This window comes from Dermacentor variabilis, chromosome 1, assembly GCF_050947875.1.
Source record: "Dermacentor variabilis isolate Ectoservices chromosome 1, ASM5094787v1, whole genome shotgun sequence".
NCBI classification, from domain to species: Eukaryota; Metazoa; Arthropoda; class Arachnida; order Ixodida; family Ixodidae; genus Dermacentor; species Dermacentor variabilis.
In genome coordinates this window covers 18,645,623-18,671,938 of record NC_134568.1, presented here as the reverse complement: position 1 = coordinate 18,671,938, position 26,316 = coordinate 18,645,623, and the positions used below count along the sequence as shown (strand labels likewise).

The following is a 26,316-nucleotide window of genomic DNA, read 5'->3' as shown; positions in this document are numbered from 1 at the left end:
TGGGGGGAGTGACAGTGCCACTAACGCGCCCCCGACCGTACATGCGATGCATTAAATATCTCAAATGTTTACTCACTTAAGTCTTTGTCCCTGCTTTTTGATTAAATAATTACATTTTGGAGTTTTAACAAACCAAAACCACAATATCATTATGAGGCATGCTGTAGTGGGCAACTGCAGATTACCATCCGCTTGATGCACAGCACACCGGCCTTTTTTTTTTTTTTTTTTCCATTTCACCCTTATCGAATACGGCCCTATCCGCCAGAATTTGATCCTGCAACCTAAGGCTTATCAGTGCAGCACCAAAGCCACTACGCCACCGTGGCATGTGCGTTTTAAACATGGATGTTTGCATAAAAACGGGTTGCAAGGATAGTATTAATATTCCAATTGCAGCTTTTTGAAAAAAAATGACTTAACAAACCCTGCTTTTGGGCTATAGTTCACACTTACAACAATTCACTTTTTTATTTTTTGTATAACAAAAATGCAAAGCCAGCCAACTCATAATCACAGACCCGTTTAGAGATTCTACTGTAATTTCTATGAATCCAATGTGCCTCTAAACAGTACATCTTAGCCAAGTCAAATTTCACAAAGCGAGACGATATTCTTAATGACCAATTCAATCACGAAAACAAGTTCACTGCAGCAGTTCACGTTTAATAGCTTTACTTTTGTTTCCACAACACGGAACACAAGTAAATTTTTTTCTATGTCCCTGGTACATGCTTTTAAGGGTGCGAGTGACAGCTCTTAACATTTTTTTCATCTGAATGCACTTCGCAAACGTAGTTAAACTACGTTTTGCGAACCTGCCAATTAGCGACCTTGCGCATCTACAGGTCATGCCTTAAAAATGAGGTACTGTAGGCAACGAATGGTACAAAGATCCGTACATAGAGCAGTTGCAAGAGCACAGAGCTCCCCCTTCAAATGCTGCAGCGCAGCGAGACAAGCAAGCAGTAACATTGTTCACAATCCCTTACAATTAATTGTCAAGGCTTATGCTGCGGAGATATCCGTTGCGTGCAGCGACACAATAGCCCACACTCAGTCATGACAACTCTGTCCCGTGTGCGTTAAGAGAGCACTCTTCGCTTTTGCAGTTGTGAGCTAGCAAATGCATGAATTCTGGCAAAAAGTGGCTGCTTGAGTATAGGAAAGGAGCCTTAAAACACTTAACCACAATACGAAAACGTTGCTGATCTGTACGCGAAGATCCATATACACATGAACCATATGTTTTTGCTCTGCATGCAGCAGAAAAGTGTCAATGCCGTGTCAAAAACGTTGAAAATTGCTCTTTCCTCTGCAATGTTACCAATGCTAGGTAGCAAGTGGGCCTTCAAAGGTATTGTGGGATTTCATGATCATGAGAACATTTTGGTTAAAAAATTAACTAATTTTTGGTTAAAGGGTCTGACAACCGATTTTTAATGTCCAAGTTTTTTATGCCGCAACGCCTCAGTAGTGTTTACACCTGCAGCAGTTACTCCCAAAGGCGCGTGGATGTTTTGCAAGCAGAATTTTTTTTTTATCTGAGCAGCCTCTAAGTGAGAGACCCTCTTCAAGCAACGCTGCGAAGTGAGAGCAATGTCGATAGCCAACCTCGTAAATTGTGAAAGCCACCCATCGTTCTGCTTTCACAAGAGTATAACTACGGCTAACCACCTAAATTTTGGCCTTTTCAACTACTTTTGAAAATAAAAAGCTCGTGCAATAAGTTCACGTTGTACAGACCGTTCTTGTATTTTGTCGATAGCAGTTATTTTGCCGATAGACAAGCCAAGCCAACTTGTTGGCACTGCCACTTTTCTACTCACTACAAACAAAGGCCTATCTGTACATTATAAATTAGGAAAAAGAACACGTAACAGAAAAAAGTGCTGCATTTCAATATTAATACAAAGACCAGGAACTGCGTAGACTAATACAACAGAATCTCGATATATCAAACACCGCAGTAAACACGTAACAGTTCGATATAGCCAGAATTCAATGTATAAAATCACATTAAAAAATGCATCAAAAATTTGTACGAATCAACCATGAACCAATTGCGGTGCTGCAATTGCGGTGCTGTAAACAAGAACAGCACCCCGCAATGAAAAGGTGCCCCGAGACTTCTGCAGCGCTACCGCATCTGTGCATGGAGAACATGCAATGCCAACGAGGAATCTGAGAGTGTCTGCCGAGAAAAGAGGGCTGGCTGAAAAGCTGGCTAAGAGCTTCAGCAAGTTTGGGGCCACTGTTGTTGCTGCTAGGCCCTCGCGGCATCAAACGACAATAACATGTTTGCTGCACGAAGTAAATAAATACTGCATGTTTTCTCCCCTTTTATCGCACTCTCTCCAAGTTCCATTTTTGACAGGTAAGTGGGCGATCTCATGGTATTTCGGTTAAGCAGTACTACAGTTTAGAACATACTTTTTCCTAGCTCCGGCCAACTGTGGTTTGAGGAGATTTCACTGTACTAGAACGTACACACAGTTTCCATCAGACTGTTTCCAGCTCGGATAGTTTTTCTAGAAAAAACGCGATCACTCCTCGGGTGCTGTAAAGATGTCCCCGATGACATTCAGAGGAAGGTCTAGGATGTGGAGGCATACGTCCTGCAGCGCTTGCTGTCTATTCACCAAAAGATTACAGACTTATTCAAGCAATAAATTGTAGTTAAACTGTGCGCAGCGTTCTCGTTTATTATTTACGTACGAACACACGCATCTGCTGCAAAGGTATGCAATTTTCGTTGTTGCGTTACATTACAGAGATGAAAAAATGGATTTTTCAGTACTCCGATAATTCAAATTAACTAATCAAATTCAGCGGTCCCGCAAAGTTCGTTGTAACGAGATTCTACTGTATATACACAATAATGCGATAAATCAGTGTTCAACATTTCGAGGTTTGACTGTAGAAGGTCTGTGATAGGCCTCTTATACATCTTCATGTTATTACCCCATAGGGCGAAAAAGGTCATCTTTTGTGACTTTTAGAAGAATAAAAAATATAAATCTACGTTTAATGAAAAAAACATGGCTTATTTTAACCTCTATGATAGGCAATCTTTCAATCACCAGGTATATCTCGAATGGTGTTCCGAGCGGTTGTCTGTCCCTTTAAATGAATGCAAAATACAGATCGCCAATTTCAAAAGGACAAAAAAGTATACGCTCTTTCCACTTCCAGTCTACACACAACAGTTGCGCATAGCTGTGTGCATGCCGAGATTGCATCAGCATGCTGCACAATAGGTATCGCGACGAGCACACTCGCCAGTGAAACACTGGCCAAGTATGCCAAGTAAGCCTGCACCGTTATATCCAGTGTAGTTTTCAGTTTCTCATGTCCAAGTGTTTCAGTCTCAAGACCATGTTCAGCACTTGCATTCTACAGAATAAAGTTTCTACAGGCAAAGAAAATAAAGAAAACAGCACAACACTGATAGAAATCTGACAGAGCTGCCAAGACTGAGTGCAAATGGCAGTATAACTACAGAACATACGTGAGCGCACGCATACACGAACACAAGGGGAGCTCACCAATCATCCGGCAGAAAAGGCCACTACTGGGGAGCACCCCCATAGCCTGGATAGCTGTAACCCGGGTATTGTGCTGTGGCAGCTGCAGCTCCACCAGGGGGAGCCCCGTATGAGGGCTGACCAGCAGGAGGAGCCCCTGCAGGGGGCCCCTGCTGCCCAGAGTAGGGGTAGCCCTGCGCCGGTGGAGGGGCACCTGCCGCCCCTGGCTGGCCTGGTGCTGCACCAGCACCTTGGCCTGGCTGCTGCTGGGCCCCAGGACCACTGCTACCCGGAGGGAATGCACCGGTCTGTCCCTGCAGGCAGACAAAACCAACACTGAACATACTCCCTCGCCTAAACATATGGATAGGGTGAAGTATACAGCAATGCCTCTGTTACATTGCAAGGGCCCTGCAACATCTATCAGAACGCACACACCATGGGTCTGGCATTTAATGGGCCCCTCACCAGGTCTGGCCATTTTGAGCAGACGAGTGCAAAGCATTTAAATTTCAAACCTGACGCTCTTGTCCTCACAGCCGTCGCGCTGCAAGCCGAAGGATATTAATGCGCCAATTTGAAAAATTTTAGGGGCAGAACGCTCCCTAGAGGACACGTAACAACTTCCCGCGTATAACCAAAATTTGCTATGGGGCTTTGAGGGGCCTTTAAGGGGAGAAAGAAGAATTTTTGTTTCCTTCTTGACAGGATGCTGAAAATCTGTTCGTGCAACTTGAGCGTGTTGTCATAAATGCAATCATTTTGGTAGCTGCTCTGACCTAATTTTTGTGCTTGGTGACATGCTTTGAACGTGCTTTAGTGCAAATTTTTTTTATTACAAATCACGATGTTAATGCACCCTAGGTGATATTTGTAAATGTTTTTTTTTCTACAGAATTTTTCACTCCATTTTTAACAAACCATATTTTTGAGTTGTATGTCTCATAAACTACCTGTTCTGTTTTTATCAGCACCTAATTCAACCGCAAAGTAAAAAAGAATACTACTTTTGAGGCTACCGCGGCCCACAAAACACGCGCAAATACCGAAATAAAGTCATGAAACTTCGCACGCGTGCCATTTCCGGCCCATACAGCCTGCTCGCGCCATCTTGGTGTCGTTTCGACCGCGAATTCTGCTGCCTTGCAAAATGGCATCGTCAGCGCGGTTGAGGCGCTAGTGGAGTTTCCCCGCGATGCGAAGCGTTGATTGGCCGGAGCAGCGCGTTCAAATCCCGTGGGCTAAAGCGCACCTGCGGCTGCTCCTTTGATGCCACGCCCGCCCAACGCCCTCTAGGCTGGCCCGCCGCGCTCAAGTCCTTGGCCCTTGCTCCGTCCGCCTCAACAGACGCTTGCTTGCGAACTGCTCATCACCTTGCGCTATCTTTTAGATTATTTTTCTCAGCTTTTCATTATTTTTTAGCTAGTTCTTTGCTGCACGCGATGCCGGCAAAGCCCAAGACAGCGCAGATGTTCGGTGCGCGGGAGCGTGATATGGACGTCTTATTCAGCATCGAACTTCCGATCTTCCGCAGCGAGTGCCGACTGAGTAGACTCTTTTCAGAGACAGAACTGTGCTGTCTGCTGTCGCCAGTCGAAGATCCAACACATTGAGTGTGTCTGGAGCCACAAGAGCTAATTAGAAGCTCCGCGGGAGATTTCCAATAACATGGGTTCAACTTTAAGGCCTGTTTTCTCGGAATGGATTGTTTCGCTAGTAGTGGTGCTGGGAAAGGCGATATCTCAAGAACTGCTCTTTAGTTTTGTATGCCGGTTTTTCTTTTTTATTCTGTTTATGAATGGCTTTGCCAAGGGGTAACAGGCTTTTTTTTTTTGAAGCTGGTGCAGTTAATTTATAATAAGCAAATATTTTTGATAAATGTGGTCACTACTGGCTACATCAAATTCAAAGTTGTCTTAAAGTTTTTTAGAGGTTAAAGTAAAGGGCTCTGTAGCCCCCTGGGATATCTATCAAGGAATGATCCCAGTGTATTTATTTCAGCTTCCTACGATGTCCTGGCATTTCTCCAGGTTCTTCCTCAGGACCACCTAGTTAGACCTCAATAACTCTGGAACTAGTAAACATCTTCATGCAACTTTGCAGTTCTCCTCATAGCTCGGTACCCAGAAAGTTTCATCAGGATATCCTAAAAAATAAAAAAGTTCGGTCTCAAGGATAGCCTCCCCCCTTAAAGCAATAAAGATGCACAACAATTCGAGATGCAGAATATTCAACTCAGCATGGCACATATTGCAATTTACGAATTGTAAACTGTTTATACTGTTGTACTAAAGAGGTACTCAAAACATTTTTCACTTTATGTAGTGAAGCAATACAAAGCCAGGTCAAAAATGTTCCACATCGTAAACAAAAACGCACAAGTAAGACTCCAAGGGCTTGGATGTCTATAGGCAAGCTGAGGCCAAAAAAAAATACAGGTGATGGCTGCATACGTTTCAGGCAGCAAGGCCATTGGAGACAGCTCACCGCAAAAACACGTGCAAGCAGTCGGCGAAGCATAGATTGCTGTAGCGAAGCCCTCCTGCACACTAGCAGCAAAGCATCAGAACAAGGGGTGCCCATGATACATGTTTAGCAGTGCGAGAGAGAAGCATATACTGTTCAGCGCATGCAGAGGCAGCAACAGTGCAGAGAACACAGGAGCCCTGTGTAAACATGCTACATACACATGCACACAAGAGGAAGCACTTCATGGAAAGCCACCAAGTTAAGATGAAACAGAGAGGAGATTGTTTTTCTAGTACACTATGCAGTTTGGCATGAAGACAGCACAGGATGCACAGCCATTTCAGTGGTATGGTGGCAGCTAACCGCACTCCTGCCCGGAAACTGGGTACCGCTACTGCACACAAAACGAGGGTCGAAACTGCAGCCGCTTTGCAGGAGAGAGCGGGTGATCACACACAACTGTATGCTCCCTGCTTAAACTACAGGAATACAAGTCACCATCAGACATTACGGTGTCAATAGAGGGCAGGTGCACTGTTGCAGGGGCCCTTTAAGTTCAATGTTTGTTTGAGCAAACCATACGTTGTCAAGCTTGGTTTGCAGCAGTGCTTTGCAACTGCTGGACTCGTTATTGGTTTGGCAATCAAACTACGTTTAACGGAATGTTACCCTCGTTTCCAACATCACACAAAACTGCATGCAGCAGAAAGAAATACTTGCCTTATTCAACGGTTCAGTAGTCTTCTAGAGAGGGGGGAAAACAAAGGACACATATGCAGAGTCTTAAATTCAGGCAAAGGAGGCCACAAGAATGACAAGAAAAGCAGCAGCATCCGTGAACCACACTACCACGTGACAGCATGCATAACAAAATTACACCGAAGCCCATGCATTATAAGTGCACTCTCACCAAACTAGAGTATAAGTATGGCTGAATAAAGGTGCAACACATCCGAATAATGCATGTCCACAAACTAGGGGCAGCAGACGATATGGTAGCTGTCAATGCAGCCAAGGCAACAGCAGCAGCAAACAGCATCACCACTAGAGCTGTCATCCTCACCTGCTGGGTTTGATTACCCCGAGTTTGCTGCTCAATCATCTCTGCTTCTCGGAACATCCCTAAGGACCGGTAGTACTCTATCCAGGCTTGGCTGTAGTCAGGTTGTGCACCTGTTCACCAAACAGAAGGCATCAGCCACAAGTCAGCAAGCACTGAAAGCAAGACTATTACAACAATGTAGGCCCAAAACAGGCATTCCAAGGAAATTAACAGCTTTTATCATCTTGCTATCATGAAACACCATTGCCTAAGCATGGCTTTTCAAAGCCACGTCCCTCCTTAATCTGGCTTCAGCTAGCTGCCTATGGCATAATGGCAATTATGATGCAACAGGTGTATGGATGTGTTGGTAGGTTTGGGGCAGTTATTCTAGAAATTTTTGCCCGCATCCATAGGATCTGGAGAATCAGCCATAATTTGGGAGAGTCCCAAATAAATTGGGAAAGTTGGCAGGTATGTATGTGCATGCACAAAAAAAAAAGGGACCAACCTGCAGGTGCCCCTGCTTGTGGAGGCTGCTGCTGCGGCTGCTGCTGGGGGGCTGCTTGATTCGGCATTGCTGGAGCAGTGCCTCCTTGCGGAGGCTGGGGTGTCTGCGGAGGCTGGCCACCCTGCTGCCCATAGTATTGTGCATAATATGCAGCCCAGGCCGCTGCATTGGCATCAGCGGCTGCTTTGGCTGAAATAAACAGTGGGTGCACTTATTTTCGGACCATTGTGAATGTGCAAAAATGTACTTTTTTTAAGTTAGAGGTTAGCGAGATCAAGTTCCTCATAGCAACAATCTTGTTAAATTACAAGTAGTCTAACAAATTGCAGTGCCTGGTTTGGCTTGCACAATATTTTCCGATAGAAGCACAAATTCCCAGTTTTTCCAGAATATTCCTAGACTATTCAAGATCGCTGAGAATTCCCCGTTGTCCCGGTTGGTAGACACCCTGAGCTGTTGGCACCTACGTAATGCAAAGCATCGTGCAAATAGCCGAAGCGAAATGTGATGCCCACATGGTGTTGCCTGCAGCAGGAACGGTGGCACGCTTGGATTATCACCTACAAAAAGCGTGCAGTATGCTACCAATGGCACTAAGGACCACATATTGTAGAGTAGATCGGTGAAGATGTTATCACAATTTGCGGAATGAAGTTGGAGTGCCCCCTCTCACAAGTGACGCGATGGACAGGACGCCATTTACTTGGCTGATGCGCAAGATCGTTTCTTTCATGCATGCTTTGGGGGATCGGTGGCTCGAGCCTACTTATTGAAGCATATGCCGGCTTTTTTTTTTTCCCCGCTGCAGTGCCTCAACCACAGTTTCTTGTTCAAAACCGCGCAAATCGAGAAAATCTGCGGCCTAAGTATTGGAAGCTATGTAGCATTGAAGGGGTCTACTGGTTTTGCAATGCCATCTATGGGCTGTGCCTGTCCATAAATTTTGCATAAGAAATATGTGTGAATTCAACACTCGAAGTTGCTTATGATGCTCGGCTAAACACTTAATGGGAACATACCGAGGTTCTATTGTATTCAATTTTAAATAAGGGGGGGGGGGGGGGGTTACTCTGTAAGAGTCCACTTAGTGGACTGTCCATTTCGGCCGCTGCTGATTGGCTAGGGCCTCTCGTAGTCTCCTCTCTCATACAGCTGCATCCACTCAGCAGCGGCCGAAATGGACAGCCCACTAAGTGGACTTTTCCAGAACACACTCCCTGCTATTGGTTTTTTTTTTTTTTCACACCAAAAGCTTATACCAATTTTTAGATCACAACCTCATACCAATTTTTAGGTAACGAATCCAAACTGAGTCCATATAATTCACTAAATTTTGTGTCAAAAAATCCTTGACACCATAATGACACCAGCACAGCCACATGCACTAAGGCAAAAAACTACTGTCACCCTGCCATGAATCTGTCACCAGATTGGCTGGAGCAGGGATTAAAACAGGGTTTTTTCTGTAGCCTGAACCAGGATTGAATGCGAGGATTTAGTGACATCCCCCATTCTGCCCAAACTGGTAGGCATGAATGCGCACATTCCGTAGCCCATACAAGATACCAAAAACAGTGGCTATGAGTGGCTATGTAGAGAAATAGAGAACCACCTTGGTAAGTGGAGAAGATGCTCATCGAAAACAGCTATTCTTTACCTAGGATACTTTGAAATTTTGGTCAGTAGTAGAAATTGTGATGCTGTTTTTAAAGCTAATTAGTTTGATTGTATCTGTAATAGTTCCCAAATTGCAACAAATGCAGGAACAAAATATAGGGTTTTTTATGGACACATATTAGCTTAACACTTTTCACAGAGCATCATGCCCCAACTCATTTTGCTGTAAAGTCTTGTGTGTAGAAATGTATGAGTGCAAAAAGCTATCGAAAATGTGCAAATAACGCTACGTTTTCAGCAAAAAATCAACAGTACTAGATGCATGGCTTATGTTCCAATATCAGCATTTGTAATGGGTATCAATATTTTAGATACTTGCACTCTACATTGTCTCGACAGAAACTAAAATTACGCTAAGATCTCAAAACTTTACGAGCATGAAAGTTTCCATGCTACTTGTCAAAACTGCCTCTAAATGCACATTGAGAATACATTTGAAAGTAGTAAACATCGGTAGGAAAGTAGGGAACAAATGAAACTGAGCTCCGGTTTCTCAGCTTTCATCTTTTTTTGCAGTTGCTTTCAGTCATCCCAGTGCCATTTCGCAGCGAATGAAGACAAAATGATTTTGTCTTTTGCACTTCGATCTTGAAGCATTGATGAGTGCAATAAAGCTGTCCATTTTTAACAGCTCCACAAAAAAATTTCTGGGTTTTTGCAAAAGTCATTAGCAAGACAATATGCACAGAAAAGCTAAAAAATATTTTATGCCCATTTTGGGATTTAAAAAATAAACCAATAGCTTAATTGCAGAGAATGGGCCTTTGTGAGCATGCGGATGTGAAAATCTTGGCGAACTTAGGTGTAATTAATTTGAGGATGGAACATTGGAGGCTGTCAATTGTTGTAACTCTAAAACTATAACAGCACAGAACTACCGTATTTACTCGCATAATGATCAACCTTTTTTGTCAAAAAAATTGACGCAAATTCATGGGTGCAAAAAGAAACAAACAATTTTCATCCCGTGTTTGCTGCGGGATGACAACAGGTCAACAAATAGGCGGCTACCGCTATATGTAGTGCGAGAGAGCAAAACAAAAATAGCAGCCGGCGGAGCAAGCCAAATGCGACGAACACGATCTTTTTTCTTCGAGAGTACATTACGTGCATTGGAACAGTTTCATCCATGTCAGTAATGAATAAGATGGTTAAGGGGAGACACGGGTCGAAAAATCGCGGTTTTCTAAAAAAAAAAATCACTTTTTTGTTTTAAGCTGCATTGTCATCTTTGGTGTATAAACTTTTATTTCTGTAAATATCAAGCCGAAATTCGCACGAGAAGTCACCAAAAAATGCGCCTAAGTGAGCGGCGGTGACTCTATAGTCCACCGAAAGTTTAGAAAATCCGCGCCGTTTGCATCGTTCTCACGCAGTCGAGCCTCACCGGCCGCCATTTGCAATCATTGGGGCGTGCAGCGTCAGCCCTTTCCTCCAAAGTTCAATGGCTGTCAGTCTCGTATGTTCGCGGAGAATAAAAGAAAAACGAGAAAGAAGACGAGACTGTGGTGCGTTTTGAATTGCGCGCCATGCAGCGCGGCCCCGCCATTGGACGGCGGTGCTCCTTTTGTGCAGCATAGCCGAACCACCGCACAGCGCGTTCTCGCTAGCCGCACAGTTTCCCGTGTTCTCTCCGAGTTTTCTTGAGATGACAAGCCCGAAAAAGTGCAGTTCCGACGCCCGGAAGTATCGAACTCGGCACAAGTACCGAGGGAAACGGCGTAAGACTGTTAAAAAAACGACAGCCGGGAACGACGCCCGCGACTCTCCGACGTCGGTTAGGCCTACCGCCGACACCGGTCACCGCGACAGTGGTGAAATCGACGCTGCTGTGGATTTCGTCAGTGCATCGCAGAAAAAGATGGAATTCTTCAAAAGCGAATCAAGGTCGGTCGGTGCCCCTGCTGCTAGCACGGTGTTGTGCGAGATCGGCGCATTGACGGCACTGGTGACAGGTTCGGCATGCCCCACTTGCTGTGAACGGAAACTCGCCGTCCGAGAAGCAGCTGAGAAGCGCAAAGGACTTTCGTCGCACCTAGAGCTACGCTGCGAAAATACCGACTGCCCTGAATCTGTGCTTTCATTCACGCACACGTCGAAGCGGATCGTCTCGGCCGGTGCGTGCGGTGACTCCGGGGCGAACACTCGCTACGACAGCGGGAGCTCGCGCGACGGCTTTGCCGTAAACGTGAAGGCTGTTTTGGCAGCGCGTGCTATAGGAGTTGGATATGACCAGCTTTCGCGATTTTGTGCGATCATCGGCCTTCCAAAACCGCTGCATCACAAGACATTCCATGCTATCTCTAAGAAGCTCCATGGTGCTGCAATGGAAGCTGTTAGCCAAAACTTGGAACTGGCACGAAAAGTCACGAAGGACGCCGTTGGCGGCGGCGATGTGCCGGTCATGTTTGACGGCACTTGGCAAAAAAGGGGCCATAAAAGCCACAACGGAGTGGGCACAGCTGTGTCCCTGGACACAGGTCTTTGCTTGGACTTTGAAGTCCTTTCAAATTACTGTCTTGCTTGCAGTATCCACAAGGACATGGGTGATGATGATGAGGTATGGCAAGCCTTTCATCGTCCTGTATGTGAAAAAAACACTGAATGTTCATCCCATGCAATGGAACCTGAAGCAGCAGTGCGCATATGGCAGAGGACTTCGTCATACGAGACCCCACTGCGCTTCACAAGTTTCTTGAGTGATGGGGACAGCAAAGCCTTTACTGCCGTCTGTGGGGCTGAGGTGTACGGTGACACTGTCATCGAAAAAGAAGAGTGCACCAACCACGTCGCAAAACGCCTAGGCACTGCTCTGCGAAAAATGACAACGCCACTGCCACGAGGTGAAAAGCTAACAGTCGCAGCCATCCAGAAACTGCAGACATACTACCAAATAGCCATAACAAATAACAAGGGCAGTGTGCGCAGCATGTACACTGCTATATGGGCCTCCTATTTTCATTGTTGCTCCAGTGATGGGGCCAGCAGCCACAAATTTTGCCCTGCTGAACCAGATTCCTGGTGCAAACATAGGCGTGCTGAAGCACTGGGGGAGCCTACACCACGCCACACCCCCTTGTTGACAAAAGCTCAGGGCTTGGCAATTATGCCTATATATAAGCGCCTTACTGATGAGAAGCTCCTGGCTCGGTGCCTTCATGGCAAGACGCAAAACACAGCAGAGTCTCTCAACAGTAAGATATGGCTGCTGTGTCCAAAAACGAAATTTGCTTCCCGGACATCTGTGGAGACAGCCACGGCTATTGCCGTGCTGTGGTACAATAAAGGCCATGCGGGCTTTGAAGAAGTGCTACAAGAGATTGGAGTACTTCCCCCAGGAGAGTTGGTTACACATAGCGACCATTCTGATGACATGCGCATAAAGAAAATGAACTTGAAGCGAACCGCAGAAGCAAGGGCGCACCGTCGTAACGCAGTGAAAAGGGCTCGCAACGAGGAGACCAACCGTAGGAGCCGGGAAGGGCCAAGCTACAGTGCAGGAGCATTCTAGAAACTTTTGTGTGCTTTCTGTGAAGCTGCTCTTGAGTGTGACAAAGATTCATGCAAAAACAATTGGATTTTGAAGAATAGAAGGTTTTGAAACTTTCAAACCTGTTTTTCTCATTTTCAAATTTTTTGATATTTTCGTGTCTTCCGGGAAGCCTTTTGTACACTTAGAATTGGTGTATACTAACGAAATTTGGCACACATACTCTTGAAGGTATGTAGAATGCCGATATCTACTTGAAATTTCAATATCAGTCGTCAGTAATTACAACAGTACGAAGTTATGTCTCAGGGAACTGAAAGAAACAATGGCTGAAGTATCAAAATTTTTTGTCCCACTTCCTATAACTGAACACGTCTTTTGACTAGATATCGGCACTCTGTGATCTACGAAGAGCTAAATAAGCTATAGCAGAATACCTTTTGTGAAAGTTTAGTTCATAAAAAAGTGCCCGTAAAGATCGCTATAATTTGTCATTCAGTATAATATAACTCGAGAACTATAGCAGCTACACAAAAACTAATTGCATATTTGAAATCTGCATAAAAAACTCTCCAGTTGGTTGAATTTTGAAGTCTCTGGTACAAATAATAAAAAAAAAGTTGTTTCGAGGAGCCTCTCCCCTTAATATCGGCAAGTTTGCAGTAATAACGTAGCCATGTCCACTTTGAGAGGACAGAAACAGATGGGCACGCTTAGTTGCCAGTGACAAACACATGGCAGCCAAGCTGCGGAAACTGCAGCATGTGTCTTCACTAATATCCTAATACGGCATATTTCCACTAAGGGTGAGTGAATATCTTATCTGTGTTAGAAATGACGGCGTATTGATAGGGTACACTTCTAATGTATCAGTGTAAACGTGGCTACTATCGTTACCACTTGCAATTTGTTGCCTGTCCACGAATGCAGACGAGAGGAATCGGAAGGTGGCTTTTCTTGTTGGTTGTTGACCACAACCATTACAAAGTCTACAAATAATAAAGCCAAGGCAATTTCGGTTGTAGCTAACTTTTTTTATGGAAGTACAGGAAGTGGTGAAGGGAATGAAATGGGGCATCTGCTTAAGAATCTGTTCGGTGCATGCACACCGCTTGGTATGTCTAAGAGTCGGTGTAGATTTCGACAAATAGTAAGTGCGATCATCATTAGCCAGACTTTGCACACGACATATCGCTGCGGCAAGTTCATGGTGCGATCATTACACTGGAAATTCTTTAAAAAACTGATTTTTGATGACAAAATTCAGGGGTGCAATCATTACGCGAGTGCGATCATTATGCAAATAAATACGGTAATTTTCAGTTCTGATATCAGCATTACAATTTCAATTTTTTTATTTCTCTATTCAGCAGAAATACGAAAGTTGAAGGCACCTCGTCTACAAGAATAAGGCGTTCTCAACCTCTCCAAACTGCAATGATCGACAGCGCTGAGGTTCCAAGAGGCAGGCATTCAAAGATAGCCGACATGCACATAAATTTGTAGTTTCAATAGCCACCGCAACCGATTCAGATTCTTCACCAATTTCTTGTTTGAATTCAGCCTCCATTTTTTAGGAAAGTAAGAGTTGAATGACCAAGAATAACAACTGAAAACTGAGAAATCTTGCAAGAACACTATTCTTCTAGGACCATCTCCTTTGATTCGGATTTCAAGAGACCTAAAAAAATGACCAATTTAACCGAACGTACAATAGAACCTGTGCCAGCGGAAACTGCAGGCGTTCTGACGTGACATGGGCGGGCGGGCACAACGGATAAGCTGCTGCGGCAGGTGGCTACTGTTGTCGGTAGCATGTGCCTCACCCCTTTTCATGGAAAGCATATCATACGACCACAGTTTGGCGATGTACCAATGTTAGTGCGGAAAGACGTGTTTCCCGGCAACATATCAATTGCAAAGAACTGTAGCTCTATCTAGTCATATTTTTGTGTTGCGTTTTCTGAGCCGTGAAACAGTGCCATGATGAGCACCGCCTTTCCATGCAAGCGAAAGGTAGCTTCCATTTAACAAAATTTCACTACTTTTGCAAGGCATGAAGAGACATTTATCAAGCAACATAATATTCCTAAACAAAAGTATAGAGCGAGGCACAAGTACCAGGCATCTGTGTTGCAATGAACTCACAGCAAAAGAATGCCCGTGGCATACAACCCAGAGACAGGCCTAAATGTGCTTCTTAAGAGGTGGCAAGTACTCACAGGGGTCATTTGGTGGCGCACTCTGGTTCTGCCAGTGCTGATAAGCATTTCCCCAGCCCTGTGGTGCGTATGGCTGGTTGGGAGGCGGAGGCTGTTGGCTGAAAGAGAAATAACAATGGGAACACAATCTAAGTACATGCAGTCTTCCAACACTTCCAACCAAACTATGTGTGCAGAGTACTTACTAAGGCTGTGGGTACTGTGTCGGGTAATTAGGAGGACCCTGTCCATTGGCCGCTCCTGGAGGGGGCTGTAGAGGGAAACATTACGCAAATTTATGCACACTGTGATCACATTGGAAAGGATTGCACAAAATTCCACAAAGTCAAGCACGGAATCTTGCCATCATATTTCCCAATAAGGCAAAAGCCTAAAAGCAATGACCTATATAAATTCCAAATGATAGAGTGGGAAGAATCCAATTGTATTGCAAATTAGAGTTTTGAACAAGCACCAATCGGATGATAGAAATGCAAATAAGAATAGAGTAGACTTTTGTTATTCGACTCCGGACACTTCAGATTTTTCAGTCACCGTATTTACTCGCGTAATGAACGTACCCCAAGATTAGTTGCAAAAAATTTGAATTTTTTTGTGTCCTCACGGAATGAATGCACCCCCAACTTTGCTACTTTGCAGTCCCCCAGGATCGAATGGCCGTGCTTTAGTTTTTTTTTTTTTTTTTTTGAGAGCCTACCGCAAAAACCGGAATATAGGTCAAACTTTTTTTTCAAAAGACCATTGTGCAAAGTTGACCCTCGTCTTATATACCGGACATTGGCGGAAAACCTACGGAAGTCTTGCAACAACAGGTGGATGAAGTAAACAGCTGCCATCGCCATCAGCAGCAGCGCGGCGTGGCGACATTGTGGCCCCGCCATTTTGTGTTTCCATTGTCACAAGGGTATATTGGTTAAAGGCTGCTTTTTCACATTTTGTTGCAAAATGAGTGGAAGCCAACGCAATTCACCGTCACCTTCAAGAAAAAAGCGATTGAGTATGCGGAAACTCACGGCAACCTGGCGGCACAGTGCAAATTTGGAGTATCCAAAAAGAGCATTCGGTACTGGCGGAGGCAGAAACAGCATGTTACAACTGGCAGCAACCAAAAGACGTCATTTCGTGGGCGGACCGCAGAACTGGAAGACAAGGTTGTGGAGTTCGTCCGGGAGCTGTGCGTAAGATCGCTGCCTGTGACTGCCGAATGCATCCATTTGAAAGCGGTAGAGATCGCGCACGTCTCTTGACTGGGCAGCGAGAACCACTTGTCATCCGACTCTAGTTAGGATGACTCTGATCAAAGGCATTGCTCTGATTTGGAGTGGCGCTTGCGCACTTCGTGCCCTTCTGTGTACTGTACACCCGGCCAATTTTTAACAGTATCGCGCGACCATCGACCCGAGTGTTTGTCAGCACCTTATCACGGCACAGAGCAGCTAAATAGCGAATGTAAGCACGTGTACACATGCGTGTCTCGTTTGTTTCGGTAAGTGCTAACATCGCACCACGGCGATGATTAACAACACACGGAGGCAAACAAAGATGACAGACTTTTTTCAGAAATGAATGAAGTTTTTGAGTGTGTAGTCAAATCTGATAAGTGTTTTGGGTCGGATTTCGCCAGAACGAAAAGTAACAGACGTTTTTCTGGAAATAAATTATGCTTGCAAGTGTGTAGTCAAACTTGACAATGTTTTGGGGCAAATTTCGCCACAGCAAAAATTTCGCTTTAACTAAATTTTTCGCACGTCCTGCGAGTTTTGTTGTAGCGAGGTTCGATTGCAATTATGATTTTCGGTCAGTAGCAGGAGTTGGCGCTAACCCTAAAAGTTTTCCTTGAGCTTCCCTGTCAATACACAGCAAAAATTCCAGCTCCAGAATGGTACTGTGCCGAAACATCGATGAAACACGGCCGTTGTCAGGAGTGCTTCCGGGGACTAGACCTAACACGCCATCCGGATCTCTGCCGTCGCTCGACTGCGGGAGTGGGCGGGCGGGCTAAATATAGTCTCGACACTGCTGCAGCACACATTACGTCACATTGGCAAGAACACCGAATGTAGATAGGCCAATAGTTCAACACACAGGTGCAGCCAGCATAACTGGAAACGGCAGCCAATGGACTTCGTCGCGCACCGTGTCGAGCGACACTCACCTGTGCACTGATAACGTCGGACTTAACGCGCCTGATCGATGCTATCTGGAAGCGGCGTGGCAGAGCCTTGTTTCTCAAAGTTGTACGCCGACTTCCTTCTTTTCCTAAATTTGTACTTCATAGCGAGCTTCGAAGTCGAGGTCAGCATCGCTGTCAGCGTGGGAAACCTCGTTAGCACACACGGCATGTGCGGAGTGATGCAGACGATGCCAAGCCTAGCCAATGGCGTGGCTAGCTGATGGTCACGTGCCTTTCTCAGCCAATTACAGCACGCATTGGGTCTTCTTGAGGCGGAATTTCTTCACTGCCAATGTGCGGACGAAGCCAGCGGTGGCGGGCAGACGACGGCGGTGGAGGTAAAATGAAATACACAAGTCGGCGCGACCAAACGATTGCGGGGGCTGCCACACGCCGTGGAAAAGGCTTTTTTTTACAGAATCTTTGGCTAATATTTAGAAGACACTGTTGCCTAAAATTTATATTACAGCTAAATTATTGATTTAGAATGTGCAAAATATGACAAAGTGGTAGAATAGTCAGAAATTCTGAAAATACCTCTTCCAAAATGTTGATTTTTAAAGATTTCTTTTGTCCAGAACCTGCACCCCCATTAAAAGAAATGTTATAAAAGGTTTCTATGAAGAGCTATTGTGTGTAAAGTAATTGGAAATTTATACAGGCTCAAATAGAAAGACAAAAAAGTTTATGAATGAACATCTTTCTTCCTTTTCAACAGAGGACAATATTTAATGGCTTTCCACGCTACAATGCACTTATCTAAGTTGTTTTTGTGTTCCGATGAACAGTTCAGGAGTTTTTACTTCAAGTTGGCAATTTATGGCTTGTGGGGATGCGAGACTCTCGCGCGTCCCCAGATATCTTGTTTTCCCCCATCTCCTGCAATCTCGCTTCGCCACGTGGCTTGCGTGACGCCCGCGGCGGTCGATGTGGTTGAAGCGCAGCGCGAGAGATGGCACGAGTGTTGCGCTGCTACCGGCGGGGTTACTTGGGTGTGGGAGCGGAAGGCTTTTCCTCTTGGGTTCGGGACAGCAAGCAGTTCGGACGTGCCATGCCGCGCGTGCGCCGACCCATGCTTCTGCGAGACCGTCTAGTGTGGCCGCCTTGGAACGCGCCACCGTTCGCGTGACCGTACGCGCAAACAACCAGACGTTGGGATCCAGCATGGGGCGAACATATTCGCTCGCCATGCGGTCGCGGTGAGTCTGACTTCTAGATTTGTCGCGCGCCCATTGGCATGTTTTGTGGATAGCAACTCGGCTAGCAGGCATTGATCTATGAAAGGTGCAATAAATGCCCTTGTGATTGTTTGCACTACTATGTTGTTCCTTTGTCCCAAGAGCATGGGTGTGAGAGACCCCACAGGCTATACTGAGTCATGCATTACGAATGAAGGGGTAAAGTTGTTCAAGCTGCAATTAAAATTTTAAATAATCAAGCAGCAAGCCATTCTGATTCTATGAATTGTCTAGTGCTTATTAAGGAATCTACAAGGGAGCAGTGAATTTAGCTTTTTCTGCTGGCACGGCCCATGGAAACTGACATTCCTATTCATGTACACACTGATTCAAAACGAGTGTTGCACATTAGTAGAGCCATACAGTGTCTTCTAATTGGTAGCACTCAGCAGTTTAACGAAGCAGTGCTTGAAACAAAAGATTGCCAATAATTCTCACAAGTGCACAAAGTGTCGTCAACAAGTGTTTTTGATTCCCCGACCACATCCCAGAGGCTCTAATGTATCAATTCCCTCCTCAATGAATAACTCATCATTCTGGTTCAAAAAAATTTTCCCGGGGCAAAAGTCATGTGATCTACCAGATAAGAAATCACGCAAACTAGTTCTAACCGTCCCAAATAGTACTGGCAATTATAGAAAACATTTCCTGGTCCCGAACGACTCAAACTGTCACAAACGCACCAAAATCGCACATAGCCTGCCGAATGTTGCAAAACCATGGGGGTGCCATTGCTAGCTGTTGATAACGCAGCACAGCATTTTGTGACAGCCTCCGAGCTTGAGATAAGCAACGTTCACTGAAGCCAAAGCCTAGCCGAATCCACACATAATGGCTGCTGGCTCAATCCTCACTAGAACACTGGTGCGCCCGTGATTCGCCATGCAAGCTCTAACCTGTCTTCTTATTTCTTTTGTGTTTTCTTGTCTACTACTGCCACAAAACAAGAAAAGTTTCTTTCACTGGGGCAGAAGGCTCAAATTATTGCCGTGGCAGCAGCAGGAAGACAAAAAGGAAGCATTTCTGAAGATTGTCAATGATACCCAAGTATGAAGCGTGCCTCTCATAGGTACTAGTGTCAGGCACGTCCAGCGACACAAGAAAATGACCCAGCCCATCCATGAAGACCTTGACAAGGCAGTTCATGCGTGGTATTGTGACACAAGGGGAAAGAAGATCCCGATCAGTGGTAGTATGATACAGCAGAAGGCGCTGAACTATGCCTGCGTTTTAGATATTTGTGACAATTTCAGTGCTGAGTGGTTTAACTAGCTCAAGGAACACTACAAGATTGTCCACAAAATGTGGTGGCAGTTCGTTTGTGCAGACTACGAAAGTCAGTCATCGACACTCACCGCTTATGCAGAAAGGCTCACCAAACGACTGATCACTACGCGTGGCTGCACTGAACATGACACCACGCAACATAGACCGTTTTTTCGTAGGCGCCGCCATATTGTGAACGCAGTGGCGCCGCCTATGAGCAGCGCCATACTGGCTTGGGTGAAAGCTGTCTTGCATGGCAGGTATACGCTCGGCGGTAGGTTCAGGCGTTTGTTTTCGCGGTCGTGCGGTCTGTTTAGTATGACGTGCGTCTTCTACATGGTAAATGGTTCTGTGAGACGTGCTGAAGTGGTTTAAGGCGTAATCGCCAGAATTTCTGGTAGCGTTGAGGTGGACGGAACACGCAGCGCGATGTGTGCACGCATATTTGAGCCTACAATCAGCCTCGCAGATCAATTGTGTATTTCTGAATGTTCCAATCACGAATGTGACCTTATTGTAGTATTATCCTCTATTTCTTAGCTGCGGTTTAGGAGCCATGAAACATACGCGATGATCGTAACAGCGTCTGCTACGATAGGAGCTGTGATGTTATACTTTTACAAGCATTCAAACTGTTCGCTGCAGGTTACATTGCGTGACTACTTGGTTCGATGGATGAGGTTTCCGCCCCTGAATAAAATAGTTTTGGCAAGTAATACCAGCATAACTTATAGTCTGAATTAAGCTTGTCCAGAAAAGACTGTTTACGAACTGCGCGAGCGTCCTAAGCAGTGGTAGGTGCTGGACTACATATATATATTTGTTCTATATACCGCATGGTCCAAGCATACGGCATCAGCGGTTATATATTTATAAACGTGCAGCGTGATTATGCGAGATCCTATTGCGGCGTTATCCCGTTTTCTCTTGCTTTTTTGAGAAAGAGGATGATAACCGAATTTTTTTTTCGGTTGTGTTCGTTCCGTTCTCTACGACGCACTCACTTGTATTACGGAAATTTTGTCTTCAAAAATAGGCATCGCATTCTTTTTATGCGATCCCTCTCGTATATTATGGCTGTATGCAGGCCAAAAAGGCAATGCCGAAGAGCACAGCTTACATATGTATCGTGCCGGTTCACCAAACGCAGTGATTGCTGCGTTGAGCAGAGCCATCGGCCTCATGCAGGAAGGATAGCGTAGACATATGGTAATTTGAAGGCTGCTTGACTTGAAATGCGCGAGAACGATGCCGGTGCATCACAAATATTTGATAGGGCCTGTCGCTTGCATGTTTCGTGGTTGCCTTAGGTTGGCCGTGCACGAGCATGCGCTCTTATGTTTTAGTCCCTATGCCAAGCGATCAGATAATGAGCAGATTTACCATTTCATGCTAGTAATACAGAGACGCCATTTCTCTTCGTTGAATTAAAACCGTTAAATGCAAAAGACTGCACAACTCAAAGACGCACCGCGGCTGACAATGCGCATCGCGTGTTTGCGCCTTCAAGAGATATTTCCGCGTACTGTAGTTACCGATGCACCGAAAGGCTTCCCCGACGACCTTATATGAACGGAAATGGCTTAAATTTCAGTAAGTACCATCTAAAACATCTCCAAATCGTTCCACAGCACGCGACAGCAATACTTTCAAGCAGCGCCGCGCCGGATCGCCCAAGCCAGAGAGGAGGAAAGGCCCCCCGCGCGCCCTATTCTCCTCGCCCGATGAAACGGTCTATACTCATGTCATGTCAAGCCCATTTTGTGATGAATTTGTAAAGTTAGCAGGTAGGCAGGCACACTGTAGGCTTCTGTGCCAACTAATGCAACGAAACTGCTCCCCCCCCCCCCCCACTCTGCACACACACACACTTCTACAAAAGCCAAGCATGAGGAACCTGCATCAATGTCACCCTGACATGAATCTGTCACCAGATGGGCTGGAGCAGGGATTAACACAGGGTTTTTATTGTTGCCATGACCAGGATTGAATCAAGGAAGTGTACCACATCCCCAATTCTGCCCAAACTGGTAGGCGCAAAACTTATGCACAGAAAATCCCTGAAGGGAAGAACACAGAGAAGAAAATCCAACAATAAAATGTCCAAAATGTACAGCAATTGTCCAAAGATCGAAAGTAGGGTAAGAGGGCAACATCGATGTATGTGGACAAAATGTATTTAAGGGGTGACGTGGTGATCAAAGCACAAAATTCTCATGGAACATTGAATTCTTAAACATTGAAATATTGCAATCAAGCTTAAGTTTTGTTGTTTTTCCCCATATTACAAGTGCAGTGAGAAATATAGCATTTGCATCACCGGCTATAGCAATAACATTCTGGCCATTTACTGTATTTATTCGATTCTAAGGCGCCCTCGATTTAAAGCACACCCGTTAGCCATGACCAAAAAAAAAGTCCTCCACAGTACCGCGGACTTTCTTTCATACAGAAATACAACTTTCTCTCATTTGGAAAAACAAAGAGGTGCTCCCAATGCACTAAAGCTGCCATAAATAAAAAAAAAGAGTCTCGCCCGCAAATCCAAGCATCGATTAAATGGCAAATTAGTAGACAGCTATACGAAAAGATAGTAGTTTTATCGGCCATATGAACTATTATTAAACATTTGCTTACTAGCTAAATTAACAAGCATGGTGTCACGCACTCACAAGCAAACATGAACATGAAAGACCACGGAAACTATCAGAACGCTGGAGCGAGGAAATCGACCTTTCTGCGGCCTCTCGCTTCAATGTGAACCAAGCACCGAGAATTGACTTCCAGAATGACAATAACGGGCTTTAAGTTTTCGTTTCAATTTTACCAGCGATGCAGCATCAATGAAAACAGGTCTTGGTTATTATGTTTTCTTTGGCACAAAGGACTACTCTTGGTGTACCATATTTACACGTTTGTTAAGTCAACTCATTCAAGTCGACCCCCCCCCCCCCCATATCGTGCGCGACGGGGAAAAAAAAGCATACCCGAGGGTGCATCCGATAACAAAAATTAGTGGCTGACATGGTCACTGGACTACTCGTCCTCACTAGTGCTACCACCGTCATCGCTGCTACGGTCCCACAGCGCATCATCATCCAGCGAAATTCCACATTTGCAACACAATGAACGCAAACGACTGCACCACAAAATCTTGACCAGCAGCCCACGCCGAATGCACCCAACCACCCGCAGCCGTCAGGGAGGCTCCTTTGACAGGTCTGATTGGGGCAAGTTTGCAGTCCATGTCACACTTCATGACCATGTCGCACTTCATGACCATGTCGCACTTCACTGGCAGGGATTGATCACGCATTTCAGCAACTTACACCGCAAGCTTGGCCTAGAGCTCTGCAAAGCATCCAGGCTTCGGCCCGTGGGAAATTCTTCACTTGCTGTCGCAGGTGAACATTTCACTTCGCTGCAGTCGCCACTCTCGCACTACCCGTTAAAATATCTAACTTGCGGCCCGCTGAGCAGTGATTTGTTTCTCCGGTACGAAGAAAGGATGGCAGCCCTCTTGAACGCTACTGTGAGCGATGCTGAATGATTTGTGGGCCTGGAACCCTCCTGACGACTGAGGAAGCATGGAAGTAGCATGTAGCCGGCAGTCAAGTCGAATGCGTCAAACTAATACCTTTGGTCAAACTAAAAGCTACAGGGACAGCGAAACATGTGCGCGGTGTCTGCTCTTCTATGAACTACCGACATAGAATAAAGAACCAACTCGACCGGTACTCCCCACAGTGCCACAGTTCTGAGGGTGCCGCCGCGAATGGAACAGCGGCGCTTAAACCAACTATTGACACCCCTTCCCCCCATGAGTGTTGCCTGCACTGTAAAACTCAAAAATGTTTAAAAACCCTTCTGAAAAGCAAAGAAACGCAAGGAATGGCGAAAAGCTACGGGTAGGGCCATAGAGCAAACATAAAATTGTAACTACAGTCTGAACCCGCAACAACGAAATTCTCGCAATGAAACATTTTGGTATACCCGTCAATGCCCATAGGATTCAATGCATTTCGTACCTCCCAGCAACGAAATGTCGCTGTACTGCAATCCCGCATCAATGAAATTTGCCGGAACGTAACTCGGCATATTGCGTAAGGCTAGCAGGCTCCAAAATGTGCTCAAATGCGATTGTTTTGCAATGAAATTGCGTAAACAACCCCAACATTAGACTTGTGTGGGCGCCGCCATTTTGTTCGCCGGAAGTGATCGGTGTGCTGGAAACATGTCATGGCCGCCATCTTGTTCATTGATCACCCGTTTGAAGCGGCACCGTCAGCGGAACACACTTTGCTACAGACATGGGACAACAGTGTTTGCATGCACGCCTGCCAGGCGAGATCGTTCGAAACGCGCATTCAGTTTGCATTCACCATGGCTGATGACTCGGCGAGTCCTAGGCCAATCGCCTAAGGCGAAACTGAACGCAAAATGGACGCGCATTTCGAACAATCCCTAATCGCAGCAATGCACTGCGTAATGTGCGCCTCGGTGAGAAAAATGCAGCGAAAAGAACGAAATCCACGTCCCAGCTACATGGAATTGTTGATGGCGCTTTAGAAGGCGGTCGCAGCATATGGAGCGTCACGCATCGGGCCATGATTGAGAGATCATCCGGGAATATGCGTCCCTTGCTTCAAGAAGGCTGGTTTTTGGTGCCACCCGAGAGGCATTGTGTTGATTCGGTGCCGGACGTAGATTTGCGCGAAAGAACCGTTATCTTGATCGTTCGCCCAGACGCATCGGCGCCTACGGACGTTCTGCATCTGGTGCCGAGTTACGCAAAATCTCGCAACGCTATCGCCTTTCTGAAAGCAGTTGACCGAGAATACTGCGCTACAGCAGTACTGCCACTGCTGGTCGGGGCATGCAGCAGACTGTACTGTCGGCAATGCGGTTCTATATCCTCGAGCAAAGCTTGCAAAGTAAGTTAATGGGGTTTGGACAGTAAAGTTTCGTTCTGCAATGCATTCAATGTGTTCGCAACAGCAAAATGCTCGCAAAAGAGAATGTTTTCGAATTCCCCACCAATTTCGTTATTGCGAGGTTCAACTGTACGTTGTAGCTCCCGTTGGTCTCACTTTCTTGGCGGTGCCATGTTTTGGTTTCGATTGTAAGTCGACCCCCCGCTTCAGATTTTCAAAATTTTCAAAATAGGTCGACTTACAATCGTGTAAATACTGTAGCCGTTTCCACTACTGCGGGTTTTTTTTTTTTTTCACGTAAAATTCTACACTCAGATTCTCATAACCAGAGCTAAAATAAAAGCGCACAAGTTGCAGAGCTACTGCACTCAATCTATTTCCTGCTAACAGCAAAAAGACTCCACTTACCCCACCTATCCGCTCATTGATAAGCTGTTGAGCATGCTCTATCTGCTGAGGATTTCCTCGAATGATGAAGACTTTTTCCACAGGGTTTGGTGGGGGTGCCCTTGACAGTTCCACATGGGCACCAGACTGCTGGTTGATCTGACGGATGGCCTCTCCACCTGGACAATGGAAAAGCACACACTGTTCATGTGATGCCTCATTATAATGTGTATTTCTCAAATGCGGCTGTCACATGCATGGCACCCCGTATTTTGTTACCCAGCACTGCACGCTCCTGCTTTAATCCAAAATTGCTCGTTTGAGGGACTAGTACAGTTATTCAGGTCAACTAGTGATAGCCCTTGTGCTGCAGTTCATGTGCTAGTTGTATGTCAAACTTGCGCTTCTATAGCATCAAATCTCACTTCCCAAACTGAACTGCCCACACTTTTCATTCTTTAGCATCCCACTATTTTTCAAGCATTTCGACACCAACCAATATGTCCACTCCGGAGCCAAGTTGGCACATTGGCCATTTAACAGGCAAGGGCAGTACAGTTGAATCCCGCCACAACGAATACCGCCACAACGAAATTTCCGCGACAACGAATAATTTTTTATTCCCCGCGAGTATCCTATAAGAATTAATGGCCTAAATTTCTCTGCACAACGAACCATTTTTGCAGAGCGTTTCCGCTTCAACGAAATTTTCGCGTTCAAAATCGAAACCGAAACTAGTTTTATTGGCGAGAAGTCCAAGTCAAATCCAAAGCCACATTAAGCATGAAATCACGTGATTGCAGTTCCGCCATTTTGGCTTTGTGTCGTGGTCGCGTTGTTCACTCGCTGCCTTTCTCTTCGACAACGACGAGTTTTCATCCGCAGGACACGATGGCAACGCAAGTGAAAAAACGCAAAACTCTTTCCCTTGAGCAAAAAGCTCAAATAATCGCCCAAGCAGAAAGCGGAAGGAAGAAAGCGGCAATTGCTGAAGACTTCGGAATTCCTGCAAGTTCGCTGTCAACGATTCTAGGCAATAAGGACAGCGTGAGAATGGCACTTGCTTCAGGCACATCCTCGAAGCACAAAAAGGTGACGCGGCCCCTCCATGAAGAGTTGGACAAAGCAGTGCATGCGTGGTTTGTGGAAGCACGAGCCAGCAGCGTCCCCCTGTCCGGAAGCATCGTCCAGCAGAAAGCCTTGAACTATGCATGCCTACTTGGCATTGATGATTTTAAAGCCAGCATTGGCTGGCTAAACCGTTTCAAGGCCCGCCATAACATCGTTGGAAAAGTGTTGTGCGGCGAGTCAATGTCAGCAGACGTGGACGGAGCAGCTGCTTGGAAGGCGAGTAACATGGCCGGAATTTTAAGCAACTTC

At 45.6% G+C, this 26,316-nt stretch overlaps 2 protein-coding genes across 5 annotated transcripts in view; one reads left to right on the top strand and one right to left on the bottom strand.

Moving 5' to 3' along the window:
* Psi (P-element somatic inhibitor) overlaps positions 1 to 26,316 on the bottom strand; it is a 69,428-nt gene that overhangs the window by 1,512 nt on the left and 41,600 nt on the right. For 3 of the 4 annotated variants that reach the window (XM_075685240.1, XM_075685264.1, XM_075685247.1), the window contains 7 exons: positions 24,958 to 25,115; positions 15,124 to 15,188; positions 14,939 to 15,036; positions 7,550 to 7,738; positions 7,060 to 7,169; positions 6,717 to 6,740; positions 3,549 to 3,841 (listed from right to left, as the gene is read on the bottom strand). In XM_075685240.1, the coding sequence (XP_075541355.1) occupies positions 3,572 to 3,841; positions 6,717 to 6,740; positions 7,060 to 7,169; positions 7,550 to 7,738; positions 14,939 to 15,036; positions 15,124 to 15,188; positions 24,958 to 25,115 (914 nt within the window). In that variant the 3' untranslated portion in view covers positions 3,549 to 3,571. The remainder of the gene's footprint in view (positions 1 to 3,548; positions 3,842 to 6,716; positions 6,741 to 7,059; positions 7,170 to 7,549; positions 7,739 to 14,938; positions 15,037 to 15,123; positions 15,189 to 24,957; positions 25,116 to 26,316) is intronic. The other variant, XM_075685256.1, reaches the window with a different exon arrangement.
* LOC142575706 (uncharacterized) lies at positions 10,421 to 13,356 on the top strand. The gene has a single exon (XM_075685275.1). It carries the CDS (start codon positions 10,875 to 10,877, stop codon positions 12,735 to 12,737), a length of 1,863 nt encoding a protein of 620 aa, XP_075541390.1. The 5' UTR covers positions 10,421 to 10,874; the 3' UTR covers positions 12,738 to 13,356.